This window comes from Ammodytes marinus (assembly GCF_949987685.1).
Source record: "Ammodytes marinus genome assembly, chromosome: 5".
In the NCBI taxonomy this organism is placed as follows: Eukaryota; Metazoa; Chordata; class Actinopteri; order Uranoscopiformes; family Ammodytidae; genus Ammodytes; species Ammodytes marinus.
Genome location: NC_137234.1, coordinates 6,130,752 through 6,150,544, shown reverse-complemented (window position 1 = coordinate 6,150,544; position 19,793 = coordinate 6,130,752). Strand labels below are relative to the sequence as shown.

The window sequence follows — 19,793 nt, the reverse complement described above, 5'->3', positions numbered from 1 at the left end:
TTGGCACTGACCACAAAACAACAAAATAGATTTCAATTTATTTGAAGATTTAAGAATCAAGATTAATGTCCGGCACAAACACAAACAATGCAGCCTTATAGGCCTTAATATGGCAAGTTGGGACCGTTTTACAGTTACAGTTTTTTTTTGTTGTATGCACCAATGTCCCAAATGTTAACCCACATGCACACACATAGACAGACAAAGCCTTTAACTGCTCACAATCACAGCTCAAGCTGCCAATCCCACGGAGGAAGGCAAACATAATGCCAGAGCCAAGAGCTTGTTAATTAGCCAATAAGCTTAACTCTCGGGACTGACCCAACTCGCCTGTTAAGCTGTCATCACAACTACTTCCACCTGAGTGTATAACGCCATAACCCCTCTCACACACACTCACACACAAACAGGTCAGGTACGCCGGGATCACCGAAGTTCAAAGTTGGGTCAAACACTGCCGTTTCATTCGCAGCTTAGTTGAAAGAGCCTATAGATGATTTAACCTTAAAATAGTATTACTGAGAGGTGTAGAGGTGTGGGTTAGAAGCTAAGTTGCTATAGTGTTAACGTTGGTGCCATGCCATGAGTCCAACGTCCCATTATTCAGACAGCCCAGTAGTCATATTTCCACATTGGCCAAGTTAGTTTTAAGTTGGATATTCCACAGACAATCATCTAGCGACTAAGTCAGTTTTGTGTCGACGGTGTTGTATTGATGTCCCTAATTAATATGCGTATTCGTGTACCGGCCCCGTGTGAGGGCTGGTTAGTGTGCCAACCTACTACTGCGGGTGAAAGTAGTAACAAGACGTCGCTGATGAATGTCTTTTCAAGATCTAACTGAAAACTGACTTCACCGCGGTGGAAATATGTCAGACCATTGTATAGCTATCGTTATAACAGGCAGTCGGAATAATGGGCAGTCCACCTTAACGTTAACTTACATTCAAAGTTGGGTCACACTCACTATAGTTTCATTTTGCAGCTTAGTTGAAAATAGTTAGGCCTATTAATGACAGGCGTGGGCTAGTAGCTATGTTGCTAGTTTTAACGTTAGCTCCTGTGAAACAAAAGGGAATCTCCCTACTAATATTTTTAAGGTAGAGGTTAAGTGAATATTTCCAACACGGATGTCACAGAGGTATAGGACTACACTTTCTGATAAAACACACAATCACACATCCACTCTCCCAGCCCGCCCAACTAACCCTCCCGCCTCCAGAAGCGGACGTGCTTTCCACAGTTTGAGTGGCAGTAACAGCGGAGATGTTGAAACAGGCTTTCAGCAGGGAGGGAGAACAAAGCAGAATGTCTGTATTGTCACAGAGTAGCAGCAGCAGGGTTAGAGGAAAGCTATTGGCCTCGCTCTGACCCCCTTGAACCAGCTGGGGAAGACATTATATGGGTGATTGGGTGCCCAGCTCTCTGGCCTGGCCTCAACTGAAGAAGAACAGTGAAAGATCCTCTAAAACTAGACAACACACAGGCTTAAACACACAGTGCAAGGAGAGGGCTCGTAAAAGAGTTGATGGTCGAAACTGCAAGAGGTCACGAGACAGTGTTGGTGTATTCATTTACAGAAGCTAGTTCCTAAAGCTGACATCATCCACCACCGAAATAACTGATCAACTCTTGAAGAAAAAGAAGACTTTTACTTAATAATGCTCAATTCTGATTGGTGCAATTGTGTGACATCACCGACCTTTTCCCAACCAACCACACCCACCTCAACTTAAAACCAGTGAGAAAAGTGCAAATAAATAAATAAAAATCTCTCATAAAATAATGAAAATCTTATTTGAGTTCACGCTACACCACATTTCTTCAGAGGCTAATTCAGAAAACATGTTGACAAGGCCTTTAATCATGCAAAACAATGCCCGATTACAGGCCCAGTATATAATTCATAATTGTTTCTTGCTCAAACCGGACACTGTGCAGACAAAATGGGGAAAAAAGTTTTAGTGTTTTGCACCTAATTATGACTTCAAGTTTTCCCGCAGAAATGAATAAACTCAAGAGATTCACGATGACTTGTGAAAGGAAAGCTGGTTTTTGGTGGATCCCAGAAATGCACCATCATGTTGCCACTAAAGCCAGAGGGGAAGTTGTGATGTTGCCTGTTTCCATATGATGGGAGGGGCAGCTGGTGTAGTTCCCAAATCTCAAACTGTATCATTGGCCTGGGTTTTTATAAATACCTCGAGGTAGCAACAGAATCTGCTCTTTTTCTTTAACAAGCGTGTTTTGGGGGAATCTATGACGGATTAAAAAAATTATATGTGGATTTTTTGCAATGGATTAAATACATTTTGTTAAATCCTTTTTTTGTAAAAAAATCTCTTAGACCAATTCCTTTTTCCAAGTGAAGGGCAACTGTCGAATAGTGTGTCTGTGCACTTGTCAACATTGCTAATGTTCAGTGTTACCATGAAAAAAAAACATGAGTGAGCAATGTCCCATCAAATTGTACACTGTCTAAGTAAGCTTGACTTTATCTCATGTTAAAATAAGAAATACTTAGAAGACAATATATCCCAAGACATAACTCTTGTCCAGTTGAAATCCTTTGGCCAAATTCATAAATTAGCCGCGCAGGTGTCTGTTTTAAAACCCACTCCGCACCAGTTTACAGCATATCGGTAATTGAGCCATGGTCTCATTTGTAAATGAAACGAACGAATAGTACAGTATAATTCACACACAGGGTCGGGTGTAAGCAGCAGGGATTAGAGTGATGTTAAGTGTGTGCCAGGCGCCAGAGCTGCTCTAGGCATTTTAGATGGCTGACTAAGTTGGCATGAGAGCACCATGCCCATGCCAGGCAGGCCCCTGTTAACTGTAGGTCAACCCCCTTTTGAGGTACACAACAATACAGATAATGGTAATTCACTCATCAAAACTGAGCCAGCTTGATTGAGCACTTCAATGGGCTAAAGGTTCGCCGGGCAGCATCCCAGAATGCTTTGGTAAATGTGTCCACTCCGGACTGATTTTTTTTGTATTGAGGGCTCAAGGAGACGAGGTGAATTGGGATTAATGAGGCGCCTATCAATGTTAAGAGACAGGTTATTGCACTGTATATTACAGGCTCTCTATCCCATCCTCTCGATCTCTTATTTTCAGCTACAAAATGACAGAGGACGGAGGAGCGTTTCCTTTTCGACAACACGTCTCGTGCCCACATTGATTTTCTTTCCGATGTTCCCTCCATCTGGCCTTGGACATTTTATTCAGTTTAATATGTGCTAAGTGCTTTAACACTATGGAGGAAAAGGCCTTTAGTTTGCTGTAAGCCTTTGTATCTGAGCCATTCACACAATGCAGGCGGCGCAACTCAACATAATGCAAACTTGTCAAGAAAAACTGCTGCCCTTCACCCTCTTGTTATATTGTGAAAAGTCTGGGCAGAGAAAAGGATGTATTTGCAGCAACCAGCTGTGGGGTAATACAGCTAGCTGACACTGTCTCAAAGAGTTTCTTGATAAAGCTTTTTAAAAGCTGAGGCGGCAGTTGGGTGGAGGAGGAAAAAAAAGAGATAAAAAAAAAATCCCCCACAATGCAAAGCAAGGCCATGTCTATTCATTATGACTGTCACAGGCACTTACCGCTGCCTGTGAGTAGCGGACAGCTAACAGCGTGCCGACAGGGGGTAAGTGCAATGCGGAGGCTAACAACGACATCATCCACACTTTAGCTCAGGGCTACAGTAGGCCCAGCAGGGTCAGCCATGTTAGGCTAAGTGAGCGCACGGTGGCTAATAAGGTCCGTTCCCATTTGATCATACAGCCAATCTCACCCGGGAGAGCACAGCGTACTGGGGGCCCTTTCAGCGGGAGGTGGAGGGTGGAGGGTTCATTGTTCAGGCTTTAACGTGCTGGCCATTTGAGTGTCGATGATCAAATCTGGTCATATACCGTTAGAGGTTTCCAAGAATATATCTATAAATATCTTTTTTTTAAAGCCACTCTAAGTGAACATATGTCTCTCTGTGTAGTGTTTGAAAATATACAAAATGATGTCAAGGATTCAGTATATAAGACTATTTTACCAGTATGTCCTTGCACTCCTGTGTGCATTACATTCCTTGAACCAAAACTATCTGTGATGCTTTGCCTTTACCTGAGACACACAATATAGCTTTAAGTCAGGATTTGAAAAAGGTTTTCTGTTGAAGAGGGATTCCATAAAAAAGGTTCCTGAAGCTGAATGATAGAAACCATATCAACACCAACAACACAGTGAAGGAGTGAAAGTTGCAATAAAATGAAGCATTAGTCCGACAAATTAAAGGTGCACTGTGTAGCTTTGGGTATGTCAGAAAAGTTAACATTTTCCAAGGTAAATTCTATATAAATGGACAAACTTTCCTAACAATAAAAATTGGATCACTGTTTGAAGTTATGAAGCTACCTTAATAGTTACCGTTTCACTGTTGCAGCAGGACAAATCCCTTTACTCAAACCTGGCCAATAAAGCTGATTCTGATTCTGATTCTGATACAGTTTTTTTTACAAACATATTCTAGTCTAAAGTTTGGTTCCAGGTGCCTCCAAATAATTTGGTTTTGATTTAAAATGATAGAATTATTCAATACTAAGAATTACATGTAGAGAAAATATATTTTGTCAACAAACTACAGGCTCTGCAAATGTAAAGAAATCCCTCTCCCTTGAAACTGCATAGCGCACCTTTAACAATTATTAAAAAAACAAAGGGTTTGGAGATTACAGTAACTGTTTGCCACTGAAGGAGACCCCTCACTTAATGAAGCATTCGGCCTGAGCCATCTATTGATCACCTCGTCTCATTTGAACTAAAGTCATTAGTGGGAGAGGGAAAAAAAAGCTACTTGTCAATGTCTACATGTAGGGTTAAGTTAGCCTCTAAATGAATTGCAATACCACCACACAGTGTATGAAAGACATTTTTTTACAATGCATCTTCAAGGACCACAGCAATTCACATGAGCGTTTACAAGGCCCCCAAGACAGAGGAGTAATTATTCATTATGCCGTGTGATTCAATGCGCCTGGTTACATTGGGCGTTTATCTCGTTTGTTTTTGTCTTAGATGAGTGTTTGCGGCGTGATCAATGCCACTAGTCCTCGGGGATAGCAGCTCCGCTAATTGGCAAAAAGAAGAGCTGAACTCAATAGCCAGCTGTTTGTGTGTGTGTGTGTGTGTGTGTGTGTGTGTGTGTGTGTGTGTGTGTGTGTGTGTGTGTGTGTGTGTGTGTGTGTGTGGTTTTTTCTTTTCTTTTCTTTGTTTTTCGCAAAAGAAGGGGAAAATGTGCAGGAAATCTGAGTCATTGTTGGGCGTCGTTGGATGAAATATTTACAGAAGAACTGTGGTGCTTCTGATGTGTCTGTGTGTAACAAATCACTACTGCTGATCCGCCCCGACTTTAAACACCACTAGAGCTAGAGACGAGAAAGAATAAATATATTATTATTATAATATTTATTTTATTATTATCTTGTTATTGTGGTGTTTTTTTTAAATTGTATTGTGAAAATATAGAAGAAATTGAAAAAATATATAAATCCTGTGCTTAATCATTTAAAGTGACTATGAGGAGTTTTCAGGGTTTTGTTGATGATTCTAGCGGCCCCCTTTGGACGAAAAAAATAAATAGTTTATCTAAATTGACAGGGATTTGCATACCCAAAGAAAGACAGATAGATACATAATATCTATATAAAACCAGCAATATTTCAGGAGCTATAAGCGCAGTTGAGGCTGGATGTAAGGACACACCTACACACAGGTGATGGAAAAAAAATATGAAAAGAAGACACACACTTAAAGTATTCCCCCAGCATTTCCTTCCACTCAAGTCCCCTTTGATTTGACAGGAAGACGTCACAACACTTTAGAACGCGCACACTGACACACACACACACACACACACACACTCACAAACACACACTCACAAACACACCTAAACACGCACACACACACACACTCTCTCTCTCTATTTTTCCTTTCAAACCAGTTTCCGTACGGGAGATAAGAGGCAAGAGCTACCATATCTTTCAACTAGAAGACACTGTCTACTGTATTGCGCCTCTGGCTCTCCCATTCTGGCCCACTTCACTGTATCAATAACAAAGTAAATGAGCGAGATCAAGCACTCCTCTGATATCATCATGATTACTATGTGTGCACATAACAGTAAAGAGGGCTGATAGATGGTTTTAGATCTGGCTGGCTGCTGGGGTGAGACAGGGCAAGCTGTGGCACGCCGAGAGGCTCCGGCACTTTCCCTGTGTTAGTGGGCTGAGATCAGAGCAGAAAGGGAAACCTGTGTTTTTAACTCATTTGATATTGGGATCTAACGAGCCAGCGAGGGGATCTGTCAGGTGTAATTTCAGATGTTCAAAGATCCTTCTGGAGAGGATGTGTGTGTGTGTGTGTGCGCGTGTGTGTGTGTGTGTGTGTGTGTGTGTGTGTGTGTGTGTGTGTGTGTGTGTGTGTGTGTGTGTGTGTGTGTGTGTTCAGAAAGGTAAAAACAAAATACAGGTATGAGGCTGTTCTCCCCTTTAAGTGACAGGAGTAAATGAGCAACAGTAGCTTCCTGTCAGTATCAAACGTGATGGGAATTAACTCCCACTTCAGTTTCCCTTTTTGTCTAAAGCAAAACAAATACTGTTAGAAACAAACTACTGTATGTGCCACACGGTTAAACCTTTTTAAAGCTGATGTCTTATTTTGCTTTCAAAGATGCTCCGAGGAACTTTTAAATATTTCTAAAACAGTCAAATTTTTCCTCTGATGATCATAAAATACATGTGACAGCAAACGAGACATGGTTACGCTCACAGAGGAACTACAGCTGGCGTTGTAAAAACACTACCGCTTTTGTCCAAAGGGGTGCAAGACATAACACAAAGTGAAAGTTCCTCAGAGCACTTTTTCATATACTGTTGTTGTATGTTTAGTCCACTGTTTATAGATATACAAATTAAGATAAAAATGGAATGTGTGTCCCACTGTCTTTGGAGACATTTCAGGTAAAACACATTCAGAGACACACACACAGACAAAAAAAAAACTTCCTCACACACACACATGTATGTATTTACACACACACACATGTATTTAGCAAAACACTCATATGTCCTACCGTCTTGTTCTGTCTTGGTCAGCTCCACCAGTTTCTTCTGTTTGAGTGTGTCCACCACGTCAGCCAGGCTTCCTTTGCGGCGCTCCGGCGTTCCAAAGGCCAGGCCGATCACGCTCTCCCCGCGCTCCCGGGAACACTCCTCCGGCTTGGGAGGAGAGGTAGAGTTACTCCGGTAGTAGACTTTACTGCTTTCATTGTCCTGGAAAAAGACACAGAAAATATAATCCATTGGTTTGATTACCGGCCTTTTGCAAAGTGATCTTCTCCATATAACATGTTATGACAACTTGGGCCCTTTCATTTGCTTATTTTCATTTTTGATTTACAGCAGACAAATGCATCACTTGTTTACTGTACAGTATATGCTTACGCTGTTATATTTTGATTGAGCTGATGCATGCTCAACAGGACTGTACCTTGGCACGGGCTGGCTAATTCAACACATCATGGAAAGGTCAATTTATAGGATTGGATTTCGCTATTGATGGGACATGATTTTTAACCTTTTCTGATCTGTGGAGTCACCTCAATCCATTCCTTTAAGTTGGTATTAATTGTATATATATTTGGTAATAAGGTTGACTATTGTATTTTTTTTTAAATACATGTGTGTTGCAATTAAAGGTTTAAAAAGAAGTATCTAATCCAACTTTTTCGTCGTTACAATTTTAAATCATTCCTGTTAACTAAAGTGACAAAAAAAAGTGTAACTGAAAACTAGTTGCTACCACAGATTGATAGATAACCAATGATCCTTTCTATTATGTGCTCCACTTACCAGAGGGGTTTCAGTCCCCCTTGCTGTTTGCTCTCCGCTGGGTTATGACTTAAGCAAGAGGCACACACATAACGGAGCTATATTTACCCGGGAAGATTAGCCCCTTCAAGACGACACACATTGTCCCACACACACAACAGACACTTTAGCACAGGTGTTCTAGCACACGGGGCTATTCCTGGACGCTTTCTCCTCCCCTTACAGAGTGGGGGGATCTACCGAGAACTTTAGAAAGGCTTATGTTTCAAAGACAAGGGGCTTTGGGCTAACAGCAGGGATCTTAAGACGCCCTTGAAGCGGCTGCAGGAGAGAGAGAGAGAGAGAGAGAGAGAGAGAGGCCCCCGCAGTGCACTTTGTCTTTAAGCAGAAGATGCCTCTGTAATGAGGATTAGGAGATAGTGTGTCACTCGCGGATTGTTCAGGTGTGTTTCTTCAGCGCTCTGTGTTATACAAGCCGAGTGGTGCGAACAGGAAGGATCCCTAATGGTCAGATCATATTGTTAAACCCAAAAGGTCAAAAACATTCGGACGGTCCCTGAAGCAGACAATGCACGCCTGTGGCTAGTTCTGTGAGATTTTTTATGTTGTATTGGATTGAGCAAGGCACTGATCCCCAATCTGGTCTGCTACTCAATACTAAAGCATTGAGCTTTAAAGTAAAACTGAAATATTTGACTAAACATATCAAAAGCTAATGAAGATGATGGTTACATACATCTTTCACAATGGCAGAAAAATGTACGAGGAAGTTAGGATTTATTTGATGGTTTTTCTTACTCACTTGCCAACTTTCTGAATGTTCTACTGTTTCAAGCCGTGGCCAAAAACTACCTCTCCTTTCTAGGTTCCTATCTAGTCTCCCGTGGTTACCCGTGGGGAGAGACGTCCCATTTGGGAATGTGCTCTTTGTGACAAGAACAAAAAACAGGGTGAAATAGAAAAGAGAAAAAAAGATATGTGGGCCTGCTTCAAGCCTTCAGGAATATTTTGGTCTTCAGGCCCTGACACTGATACAAACTTAGAGGTTTTTAAAAAAAAGATGAACATTTAAGTATCTTTAGAGTTTTTATTGGGCACAGAGCATGGTAAATATATTTGGATATGGATTTCAAGTCAATATTATTCTTTTTTCAGTAAGAAATCTTTCAAAAAAGATCAGTAGGACTTTTGTCTGGGATGTATTACATGTATTCTGACACAACACGGATACTTAAGGAAACTTTAATCTCAGAACTTTCCACTTTCCTCAGAGGCTGAAGTCAAACACTGGAGGCCTCTTCTTCCATTAGGGACCAACACAACCTGAAGCCAAGTAACTAACACCTCAGCACACACACACACACACACACACACACACACACACACACACACACACACACACACACACACACACACACACACACACACACACACACACACACACACACACACACACACACACACACACACACACACACACACACACACACACACACACACACACACACACACACACAAACACACACACAAACACACACACACACACACACACACACACACAAACACACACACACACACACACACACACACACAAAACAGACTGTGGAGATAAGAAGAACCAAGGGCTATAACTCCCTAGAGGAGAACCCTCACTGGGCTGCCTACAGCACTGCCTGCAGCACACAGACCAGAGGAGACCACTGGGGTGCCTGTGTGTGTGAGTGTGAGTGTGAGTGTGAGTGTGAGTGTGAGTGTGAGTGTGAGTGTGAGTGTGAGTGTCAGTGTGAGTGTGAGTGTGAGTGTGAGTGCGTGCGTGCAAGCGTGTGTGTGTGTGTGTACGCGCGCACCTGTGTGTATACATGCTTTTTCCGTGTACGTGCATTTCAATTGTGCACAATCATCATTATTATGCATGAGAATTTGCACACCCTGTGTACTCCGGCATGTATTTCATGAGTGTTTTATGAGTCGTGTGTGCCCCCGAGTGTGTTCGCTGTACACACACCGGCCACATTTTGTTTTATGGATCTGAGTTATGGCAACATATCTCAAGATAAGATATGGTCAATTTCTCAGCTCTGTTCGTAATTCACTCAGTCTCTCTCACCATGGCAGTGGGCGGGGCGTTGTCCCACTCGGCCTCTGTCAGCTTGTCCCTGATTGGCTGCAGCTGGTCGGGGTGGGGTGTGTCATGAGGGGAGGGGGACCGAGGCTCCTTTAGGCCCTCGCGCTTGTCACTGGCCCAGGCCACGCTGTCCTGACCCATGGCTTCCTCTTCCTCCGAGAGGGGATGGAAGGGAGGCGTCGCTCTCATGGAAGACATCATTCTGTCAAGGACAAGAGGATAGGGGTGTTAGAACAACCATGGATTGGTGAGGTTGTTTCAGAACACCCCAACAAAAATGGTTCTTAATCTTACGATGGTTCTTTTGTTTAATGTAACTTGAATTAATCAAATTTTTACTGTAAATATATACTTAATTATCAAAAATAATAAAAGAGAAAATTAGTATTATTATTTTGTATTTTCTGATAAATTAATTGAAATGTATATCTATGTATGTATTAAGCTATAAACATTTAGATACATTTTGTCCCTTAGTAATGTGCACTGTTCAATCCATTTTCTCTTGCTCCCTCTGGCTTATTGTAAATCAAACAATACAATAGTATAACAACAACAAAATAAAACAAATGCTACACAAAAGCCATACAAAGCCAAAACCATAGTAGACACAGAAGAACCATGCATTTAAATAGTACATTCAGAACCACAGCTTCATTTAAAATGCAGACAGATGAACGCTTAAGACTTAATTACAGCTTACTCCCCACACAAGCAATTCAAAGTGCATATCATACTTCTGTCTTTTTTTGTATAATTTTTTTTTTTTTTTTTTTTTTGGGGACACAATCATTCTGAGCAACTTATAAATACTGCACCACATTCATGCTGAATGTTCTTCACACACAGACACACACACACACACACACACACACACACACACACACACACACACACACACACACACACATTAAGCACATACATCCGTGGGGATAATCTATTAATCTATTAAGCAGCATCAAGGCCTCTCATCACCTCGGCACTGGTAAAAGAAATCAGAAGCTGTGCTACTGACTTTCAAAGGAAACAACTCTCTCTGTTTCCTCATATATGCGCCTGGGGCCGGGAGGGAGAGTCATTAGGCTAATACATCATTTACTGTAATGACTTCCCTTTGTTGCACCACAGTTATGATGATTTTTATTGACCACATTTACTCTCTTAAACCCCCTCTTTTGTAACCTAATCTGGGCCCTAAACTCTTATTTAAAATCGGATCACAATCTCACTTTACACTTTTACAAGGTTCTGCCCTTATTCCGCTAATTGGCCCTTGTATTTAATTATAAACCAACACACACACACACACACACACACACACACAAACACACGCAAACAATTCCATAGAAGCACAATAATTGCTATGTGATAACTGATGATGCAAATTTCATCAGAAAAAGCGTTGGCCTGTTACAAATAGTTTTTTGCTCTGATTCAGTTTGCGCCCACTCTCCACACAAACAAACACACGCGCACACACACACACACACACACACACACACACACACACACACACGCACATATGCATATAACTTCTATGAGGTAAAACAGATTGCTACTTCTTCAGTATGAGCGCTCGGTAAATCACAGCAGGTTGTCCATCAGTGAAATATGCAGCCTCCTGGGTGCCCTTACACGTAAATCTGACCCTCAGTCAAACGTTTGAAGGGAGAGAGCGAGGCCCCAGAGTGGAGACGCAGCATAATGTGAAAAGACATTATTTACCGAGGACAGGTTGATAAAGAGTAAAGATTTAATTGATTTTATTTTATGAAGGATCCCCCATTAGCTATTACCGTAGTAACAACTATTCCATCCTGGGCTCCACACAAAAGATGTATAAAAAAAAAAATAATAATAATTAGACATTAAATATTTACATAAATACTTTGTCAAAAACAATGGAGAACATGTGTAAAATAAATAAAATAAAAATAACATGAATAAAGCAGTAAAATCAAATCCAGCATTGTTTCAAACTGTGTGTATGTGAGAGAGAACGGTGTGCTCTATAACTGTTAAGGACGCCACTATAACCATCAATAGCACAGTATATGCCAAGTTGCAGTGCGTCAAGATCTCCATTCCATGTGGGTTGCAAAAGGCTGTTAAATAAGTCTTAGGGTCATGGCATTTGGCGCATGTCGTCTTTTACAACCTGTGTCAGATTTGCAGATTCCACTGACTGTGTTATGCAGGTTGAATCAGAGGGAAGGGTGTGGGTAAGTGTCGGGGGCATGACAACTGACACCCACTCAACTATGACCCCCAAAGATGTTCGGAGGAACCATTAATAGTCCGCCATTATAACGACATCACCTTCCACTGCAGTTAAAGGAGATTAACTTGCGATACTCTGTGATTTACTCTAATTTTACCAAAAGCAATTCGAAGTAATTTCTCTAATTCATGCTTCAGGAAATTGAAAATTGTCCTACCATTACCTCACTGTAAACTCGCCCAGATGAGAGGGAAATCTAAATACTTCAAGTTGCTTTAATCAAATCGTCTTTATATCAACACTAGATCCAATCACTACCTGTATGTGAAAGGGTACACCTACAGATAAGCATCACCATACTTCACTGATTTGGTTCTCTCTCTCTCTCTCTCTCTCTCTCTCTCTCTCTCTCTCTCTCTCTCTCTCTCGCAACAGAGAGCTTGAAATGTCAAAAAAGTCCTGTACGCACCAAAAGACAATCAGACAAAAATACCAACTACCAACATTTAGCCGCTAAAGAGCCACGTATGTCTGTCAGGGTTTGGTGCTCACCAAAAAGCACTTTGCAGCTTAACGCGGTGGAGAATGGTATCTAGACTTGTGCTTAACCGAAATGTGAAGTTTCCAGTGTCTTTTGAATAGGAAAAACACGGAAAAATATGTCACATAGCCACAAGCAGCTCCTTGTTAAATAACAGGTTTGAGTGATTGTATGCTTTTAATTGTTGAGTATGTTTTGAACAAAAAACGTCAGTATTTTTCCTGATCTCTCTAGGTGAAGTCTAAGTTTGACTGTCCAATCATTGGTACTTTTTTAAATGTTTTTAATTCGTTTACAACTTTCCACTGGTTGCATAGCTCCACCCACATCATGATTTCACTGATACTAATAGTGAAAGCACAAAGCAGTCAGTCTGAGAGGTTTCGATTTCAATTTTTTCGTTTTACACAGCGGTATATGAGCACAGGAGATTATATAAGACCCCCCAAACAACCAACAAACAGCCATTCCCTAATCCAACGATCAGCTCCTGCAATCCACACTAGGGCGATGAGAGAGCGATGGTGGTTGGGGAGAAGGCAGAAAGCAGAGAGCCTATATTTAGCTGACAATATTGCTGGTGCTGTGTGTTTATGGGGGAAGCGTATAAGACTTTAGTTTCTTGGAACCGGTGTCTCATATGGTCAGGAATGCCCAGCCCTCATAACTGTGCTGCTGCCACTGATATGGTTTCATTAGGCAACAGTAAAGGGTTTTGTTGGTAAGCAATGCCGCAAGGCCTTTTGTGATTGGTCAGGGAGCGAAAAAAAAACAGTGTATTCATCATCAGACAAGAATCACACACACACTGCTAGTGTTTAGATGACTCTGTTGTTTAACTAACATGCCAAAGGTTAAGGTCTGCCAGTTTATGGAGTGAGTGAATGAGCTACAAGAGATTTCAACACTGCACTCAAAAGATGGCTGGGCGTTAAATGGGAAAAAGCCATGTGTTTGTCAAAATGTCTGGAAAATTAAAAACATGTTGGAGATGTGTTTGTGTGTGTGTGTGTGTGTGTGTGTGTGTGTGTGTGTGTGTGTGTGTGTGTGTGTGTGTGTGTGTGTGTGTGTGTTTGTGTGTGTGTTTGTGTGTGTGTGTGTGTGTTTTATTTTCTTTTTTACCACAGCACTTACGCCTGGCAATATCAGGTTCTTCCCCAACTGAGAGACACAGAAAGAAAATTGAGTGATTTCAGCTGAAGGAGCAACCTTCTCCCCGGAGACCAACAAAAGAATGAGTTTGGCTGCATCGGGCTGGAGTCCCTTTCAGGAAACGGTAATGTGACCATAATGTTACACGCTGGTGGCTGAAAAAGAAAATTCATTTTTCATACACTTTGCCTTGAGGCTCTCTCTCTCTCTCTCTCTCTCTCTCTCTCTCTCTCTCTCTCTCTCTCTCTCTCTTTCTAAGCCTTTTCATATTGTCAGAAGTCTGGAAAAAATATCCACTCTTTCCGCCTAAGATACATATCTGAAAGTGATACTGGTGAGATTGCCTGATTGAAAACTAAACAGAGAACACACTGTTGAGTGAAGAATTGTAATGTTTCGAGTTTTTCTATGAATATGAAGTCAGGTTGAGATATCCGCCCATGAGAAGGGGTTGACATAAGACTAGTACACTGTTGAACACTAGAACATGCTGATAACCTAATGTAACTAACACTCACAATTAAGGTATACACTCAGCAATACTCCTTACTCTTCTCTTTGAGCATTTTGGTTTAATCTCCTTCCCTCCTGTGTTGTTGCCTATGGACATTCTTACAGCCTTTAGCTCTGGGACACATTCAACAAACAAACGGTTGGTGGTGGTGGACAGCTATCGCTAAGACCCCATTTAAATGTGGACAGTAACTTAGAAATCCCTTTGTGTGAGTGGGAATAGAAAAACGAAAAAACCGGGGTCGGAATTTGGCAGGAAAGCGTTTGTTCGGATCTGGGCCTGGAACCTGGCGACTTGGCAGAAACAATCGGGCATTGTGGAGCGTGGACGCAGAGAGGGACCTGTGACAGATGAGAGCGGGAGAAAGAGAGGGCCCCCTCTTAGAAAAACACTACACAAAGCTCCATTCACAACCCATAGGTCCCTTCTGCCACTTGTGGAGCGAGAGAGAGAGAGAGAAGGGCTCCTCCGACAAAGGCCTCCGACTCAACCAATTGGGTGTAAAATCTCCAGTCGTCCCAGCTGGATAGAACTGAGGAAGTGAGGGAAATACCAAAGAAAAGAACAAGGAAAGAGAACACTGAGGACTTTCCTTGGAATTGTTTGTCTGTTGGACAGTCCCAAACAAGAGGGTTTAGATAGAAAGACAGAGGTTCTCTGTATTAGCAACAAGGAACTGTAGCAACACAAGCTAAATCGCTGGAAACGTGACAGGAGGACTGGCGGTATCCTTGCAATAGTATCCTACAACAATTGCGAGCAACAATTGAGCAGGGCACTGAATGGATCCGTATGGTTTTCATATATCTTAAATGTTATTTATTTATTTGAATTTTTTCATGATTTAAACAATTTGAATACATTTATATTTGTATCGTTAGAGATGGGAAATAACCAACGAGTCAGATAGTTAAGCCATAGAAAAGATCACTGTAAATGGAAGTAAAACAGAAAGTTCATAATGCTGGCACTAATCCCATATTACGGAAGAACATTTTCAAGGCAAAAGGCAGACTATAGGTCATGCCATGCCCTTGTTTTCTTTTCCAAATAAGTCTGACAGACTTGTAGGCGTTTGTTTACAACCTGTGTTAACATCAGAGGGCTTGTGTTTCTGGCTTTGTGTTGCCATGGTCCCGGATACCTTGTTTGAGTACAACTCATCAAGTTAGGCCTAATACAATTGCAAGAGACCAAAAAGCGTAATGCACCAGTGAACACAATATCCTGGATATTGGTCGCTTGAGTGTCTTAAAAAATGTTGGATCCTACAATTCCCATAATGCAACTTGATAAGAGTCACTCATTAGACCCCTTGCCTCCTCAATGGGGCCTCCTTCTTCTTTCAAGCCTAATTGCTGAATTGAAGGTGTTTGGTGGTCATCAGTAAAAGTCAGTGGTTGCACGGGGCAACTCCCAGGTGTGAATGAGTAGCAGGGCGTCGCTAAATAAGAGCTCAGTTACTTTCCCTGGATAAATAAATGAAAAAAAAAAGCATTTTAGAGAATTGCCCTTGTATGAGAACGGCTCTCCAAAGCTCCTAAATCTTGCGTCTGTCTGGACTCTCATTAGATCATCGCAGAGCGCAGCAAACAGAGGGCACTGTCATAGGTCAGACATGTGGAATGTGAACACACACACACACACTGCCCTGTTTTCTCCCAGAGATTCCCTCGTCCCGGCTCTTTTCGCCCAAAATAGAAACATTCAATAGCATCGCCGTTTAACCCCCAAAGCCAGCCAATTCCATCACAGCCCCAATAGCAAGAAAAGCAGTTTTTGTTTTCTAAAAGATTCCATGGATTTCAGTGTGAGGAGCGTCTCTGTAGCCCTGAAGGCAGCAGGGCCAACAAGAAGCTGCTCTGTTTCACAAGCTGCAGGTGCTTATCGCATGTGACTGCAGGTATTTTCTGAACTTTTCATGACTTAAGTGAAACAATGAAGGGAGGTGAGCAGAAGGCGGATGTCGTGCGCGATGCTCCGGTCAGAAAAAAAACGTTTACATAAATCAGCCATCACAACCAAATCCTTTCACGATTCTCAGGTAAACAGTAGCGATTGTGTGACACTGAAGAGCTCTATGCGCAGTATTTACCTCGTTAGAAAATATTTACTACCACAAGGCACTGGGCGTTCAGGCAAGGTACAGAGTGAACTCCTGATTTTTCTTCTAAAACGAAGTAAGAATATATTGCAGCTGGCCTGTTGGACATAGCAGTTAGCTATGCCAAGTCATATGATATCATTTGCCTCTATACAGAGAATCAATTCTACTTCTCTTAAAACCACGACAAAAACAATTACGCATGTTGTCCTCAGGCAGCCGACAGCAACAACAAGGCTCAGGTTTCATAAATGAATGTCTTTTTACTCTCTAGAGTGATGTTATGACAAACACCTTCACTACTTTGTTTGGAGTAAACAGAAGAACTTTTGGGGCATTTATATAAGCACAAATAGTCATGTTGGTATATTTAAAGGCTTTAATAGCTTTTGTTTAAGGATGTTGATGAAGATATCTGTCTGGGTTATTTATGAACAGACATGTACATTTGGTTAATACTTTATCTCTAAAATGTTTCTGGTTTTATTTCCAAAAAGTTGAAATATATTAAAAAGTATTTAAAGTTAAACATACCATGAACGTGATATTATTCAGTTTCTCCCACTCCTAATGGTTACCATCATTGATGAGACAAAGATCATCCACCAATACAAACATGTCAATCAGTAGATCAGTGGTACAGTCAGATCCCACAGGAAGATGCCACTGAAGAATGGTGGTTATTAGTTGATTAGTTATTGGCCGAGCTATCAGGTACATTGATATTCTTTAGTATTCAGTTCGGTGATGCTGGCATCAGTCTCGTTCAGAATAACAGTTCAGGAAATGCCTAAGGTTATATGAAAGGTAAAGCTGTAAAACGGTTCAACAATCATCAAAAAAAAACTAAAGAACAAGATTGATTATCTTACTGGACAGAAGACCCGATGGAAATCATGCAGATCATTAAATAGGAATGTTTTCTGCAAACTCAATTCAAAAGAAATACCAATTTTACTGCAGGCTGTTATTTCTAACGGTACATTTTTGGGTTTTGAAATAAATCTCTTCAAATACATAAAATTGCCAAAACATATTCCCTATCTACTCCAGGCATGGAAAAAAATGGAGAGAAATTCACTTCATCCAAAGTTTTCAATATTCACAAACATTGCAATTAAAGGATTTTCTTTCTCTCATCAGATGGGACACCTGGAGCAAACATGGGGTTTGATGTCTCCATTAGACCTGCCGATGGAAAATCTTAATCAAAGCCTATGATGGAACACTCAAAATATGATGAATGCATCGCTTGTCCAGTGGGGCGTAAACACACACCACTATGCCGGGTCTCTGTGTTCAGGGACCCGGACCAAAACCGCAGACCCCAAGAAATCCAGAAGTGGCCGTATTGACCAACACCCTCCCTTGTGCTTGTTATTTTTCCTGGCACGCGAACACACCCCTAGCTAACACAAATACAGTATACACATATACATTTATCTACTTCATGGCAACGACACAGAGTAAACCATTGAAGAAAACCATTGAAGACCAAAGTCAACACTCGGCGGCTCAAAAGGACTGTTTGTCTCTGCTACCTCCCGTCCACGGTAGTTAGAAGACCTGGTCAGTGTAAATATTTTACCCCTTAATCCTTCAAGTAGGCGGCCATATTGTCGAGGTAGCTATGCCATCATATAAACAGAAAAATCTAAAGTAATTACTTTATCAAGCCTGTTATTCAAACTCATACATAGACTAGTATTGTAAATAAATAATAAAAGCAGAACCTTGGTTTCTTTATATATGTTGGCAGTTACTGGAAATTTAAATAATTAGATATTCTATGAAACCTGAACGTTCTGTTGGATATTAAAAACTATGTGTAGCCTGTTTGACATCCTCTCGTTTTGCTTGTTTTCCTAAGGTCTCTTTAGTTTGATCAGCAGTAAATCTCATAATATAACCAAATATCAAAGACTTGACGTGTGTTTGAGAGGTTTCTGGTGGAGAGCTCTGATAGATTTTTGGCAGATATGTCAATAAATCCTCAGCATTACATTTAGAAGAAAAATTGCAATTTAAATTTACTTGAACCACCGGTAGAACGTAGGCCGAAAACAGGCACAAAACAATAACAGGTAAGAAAAGAAGAGGACCCAGACTAGAACCCTGAGGGACCCCAAAAGACGACATGTTGCACACAAAGCAAAACCAGCCAAGATCTGTTCCAAAACAAGGCATTACTGATACTGTGATGTTATCGAATACATTAAAGCCAGTACAAAGTGTTGCCTCAAACAAAAAAACAACACTTTTCTGATAAATATAACTGATGACACTTATTGTTGTAATTGATGTGCTATGCAGTTTCATAAGGAGGGTCTGAACAACTGCTGAATTAAATAATTGACTTTGTGAGGATAAAGAGCCATTATACATTATTAGGTACTAAAATATGTTACAGGTAAGATATCTAAAGAAGAGACAGTGATGTAAATGCCTATAAACAGTCAATGTCGGTTTTGATGCATTCTCTTTATTCATTACAATCTCGGCACGGAAACTGCTCCTGCTATCCTTCCCTCAATCATCTCTCTTTCTCCTCACCAGTTTTAACCCCTAATCTTTATCATCTTAAAGCGCATTGGGTTTGCCATTGGACAAACACCTTACAGCAGGTAATTTGTTGTTTATCAGCAGGATCGGATGCAGCAGCTAGCCACCAGTCTCGTACGTCAAATCGCTATCCTTATCATCCCATTGGTTACCTTTGACCGCTTACAGGATGGACATAATGCCACTGTGATGCCCTAATAAGCTTGTTACACAAGTTTTAAGCCTTGTTGTGCATCAGCCTCTCTTTATAGTTTGCAGAAGCCGTAAACAAGAGGAAATCCTATTAATTTAAGAATGTAGATGAACTATGGATGAACCATAGGAAGAAATACATTAACTGTTATTTTAATGATCATTAAACTGTAGGAAAATATGTCACTCAATTTGGCCTGACAAGGCCAAAACATTTGGCCAATATTTGGCCTGACTAGGCCAAAAAGAAGATGCAACTGGATATTTTATAGAGCAGCCAAAACAATGCAAATATGATCAAAAACTTAAGAAGATTTAACAATCAAAGTGGGGTTAATCTTCCAAAGGGCAGTGAAGTGTATTCAGGGGGTTGACGTCAACAGGAGAAAGTCCTGATGGAAGTCTGTGGTGAAACGACAGCTGCCCTCACACATTTTTCAGAGTGATTACATTAGCCCTGAGGCTAGCAGCAGAAACAAAGTGAGCTTCAATAAGT

At 41.1% G+C, this 19,793-nt stretch overlaps 1 protein-coding gene across 1 annotated transcript in view; it reads right to left on the bottom strand.

Moving 5' to 3' along the window:
* LOC307250727 (transcription factor SOX-6-like) overlaps positions 1 to 19,793 on the bottom strand; it is a 103,205-nt gene that overhangs the window by 53,454 nt on the left and 29,958 nt on the right. Inside the window, exons 3-4 of the mRNA XM_080027893.1 lie at positions 9,994 to 10,213; positions 7,130 to 7,328 (exon numbers count right to left, since the gene is read on the bottom strand). Coding sequence (XP_079884019.1) covers positions 7,130 to 7,328; positions 9,994 to 10,212 — 418 coding nt within the window. The 5' untranslated portion in view covers position 10,213. The remainder of the gene's footprint in view (positions 1 to 7,129; positions 7,329 to 9,993; positions 10,214 to 19,793) is intronic.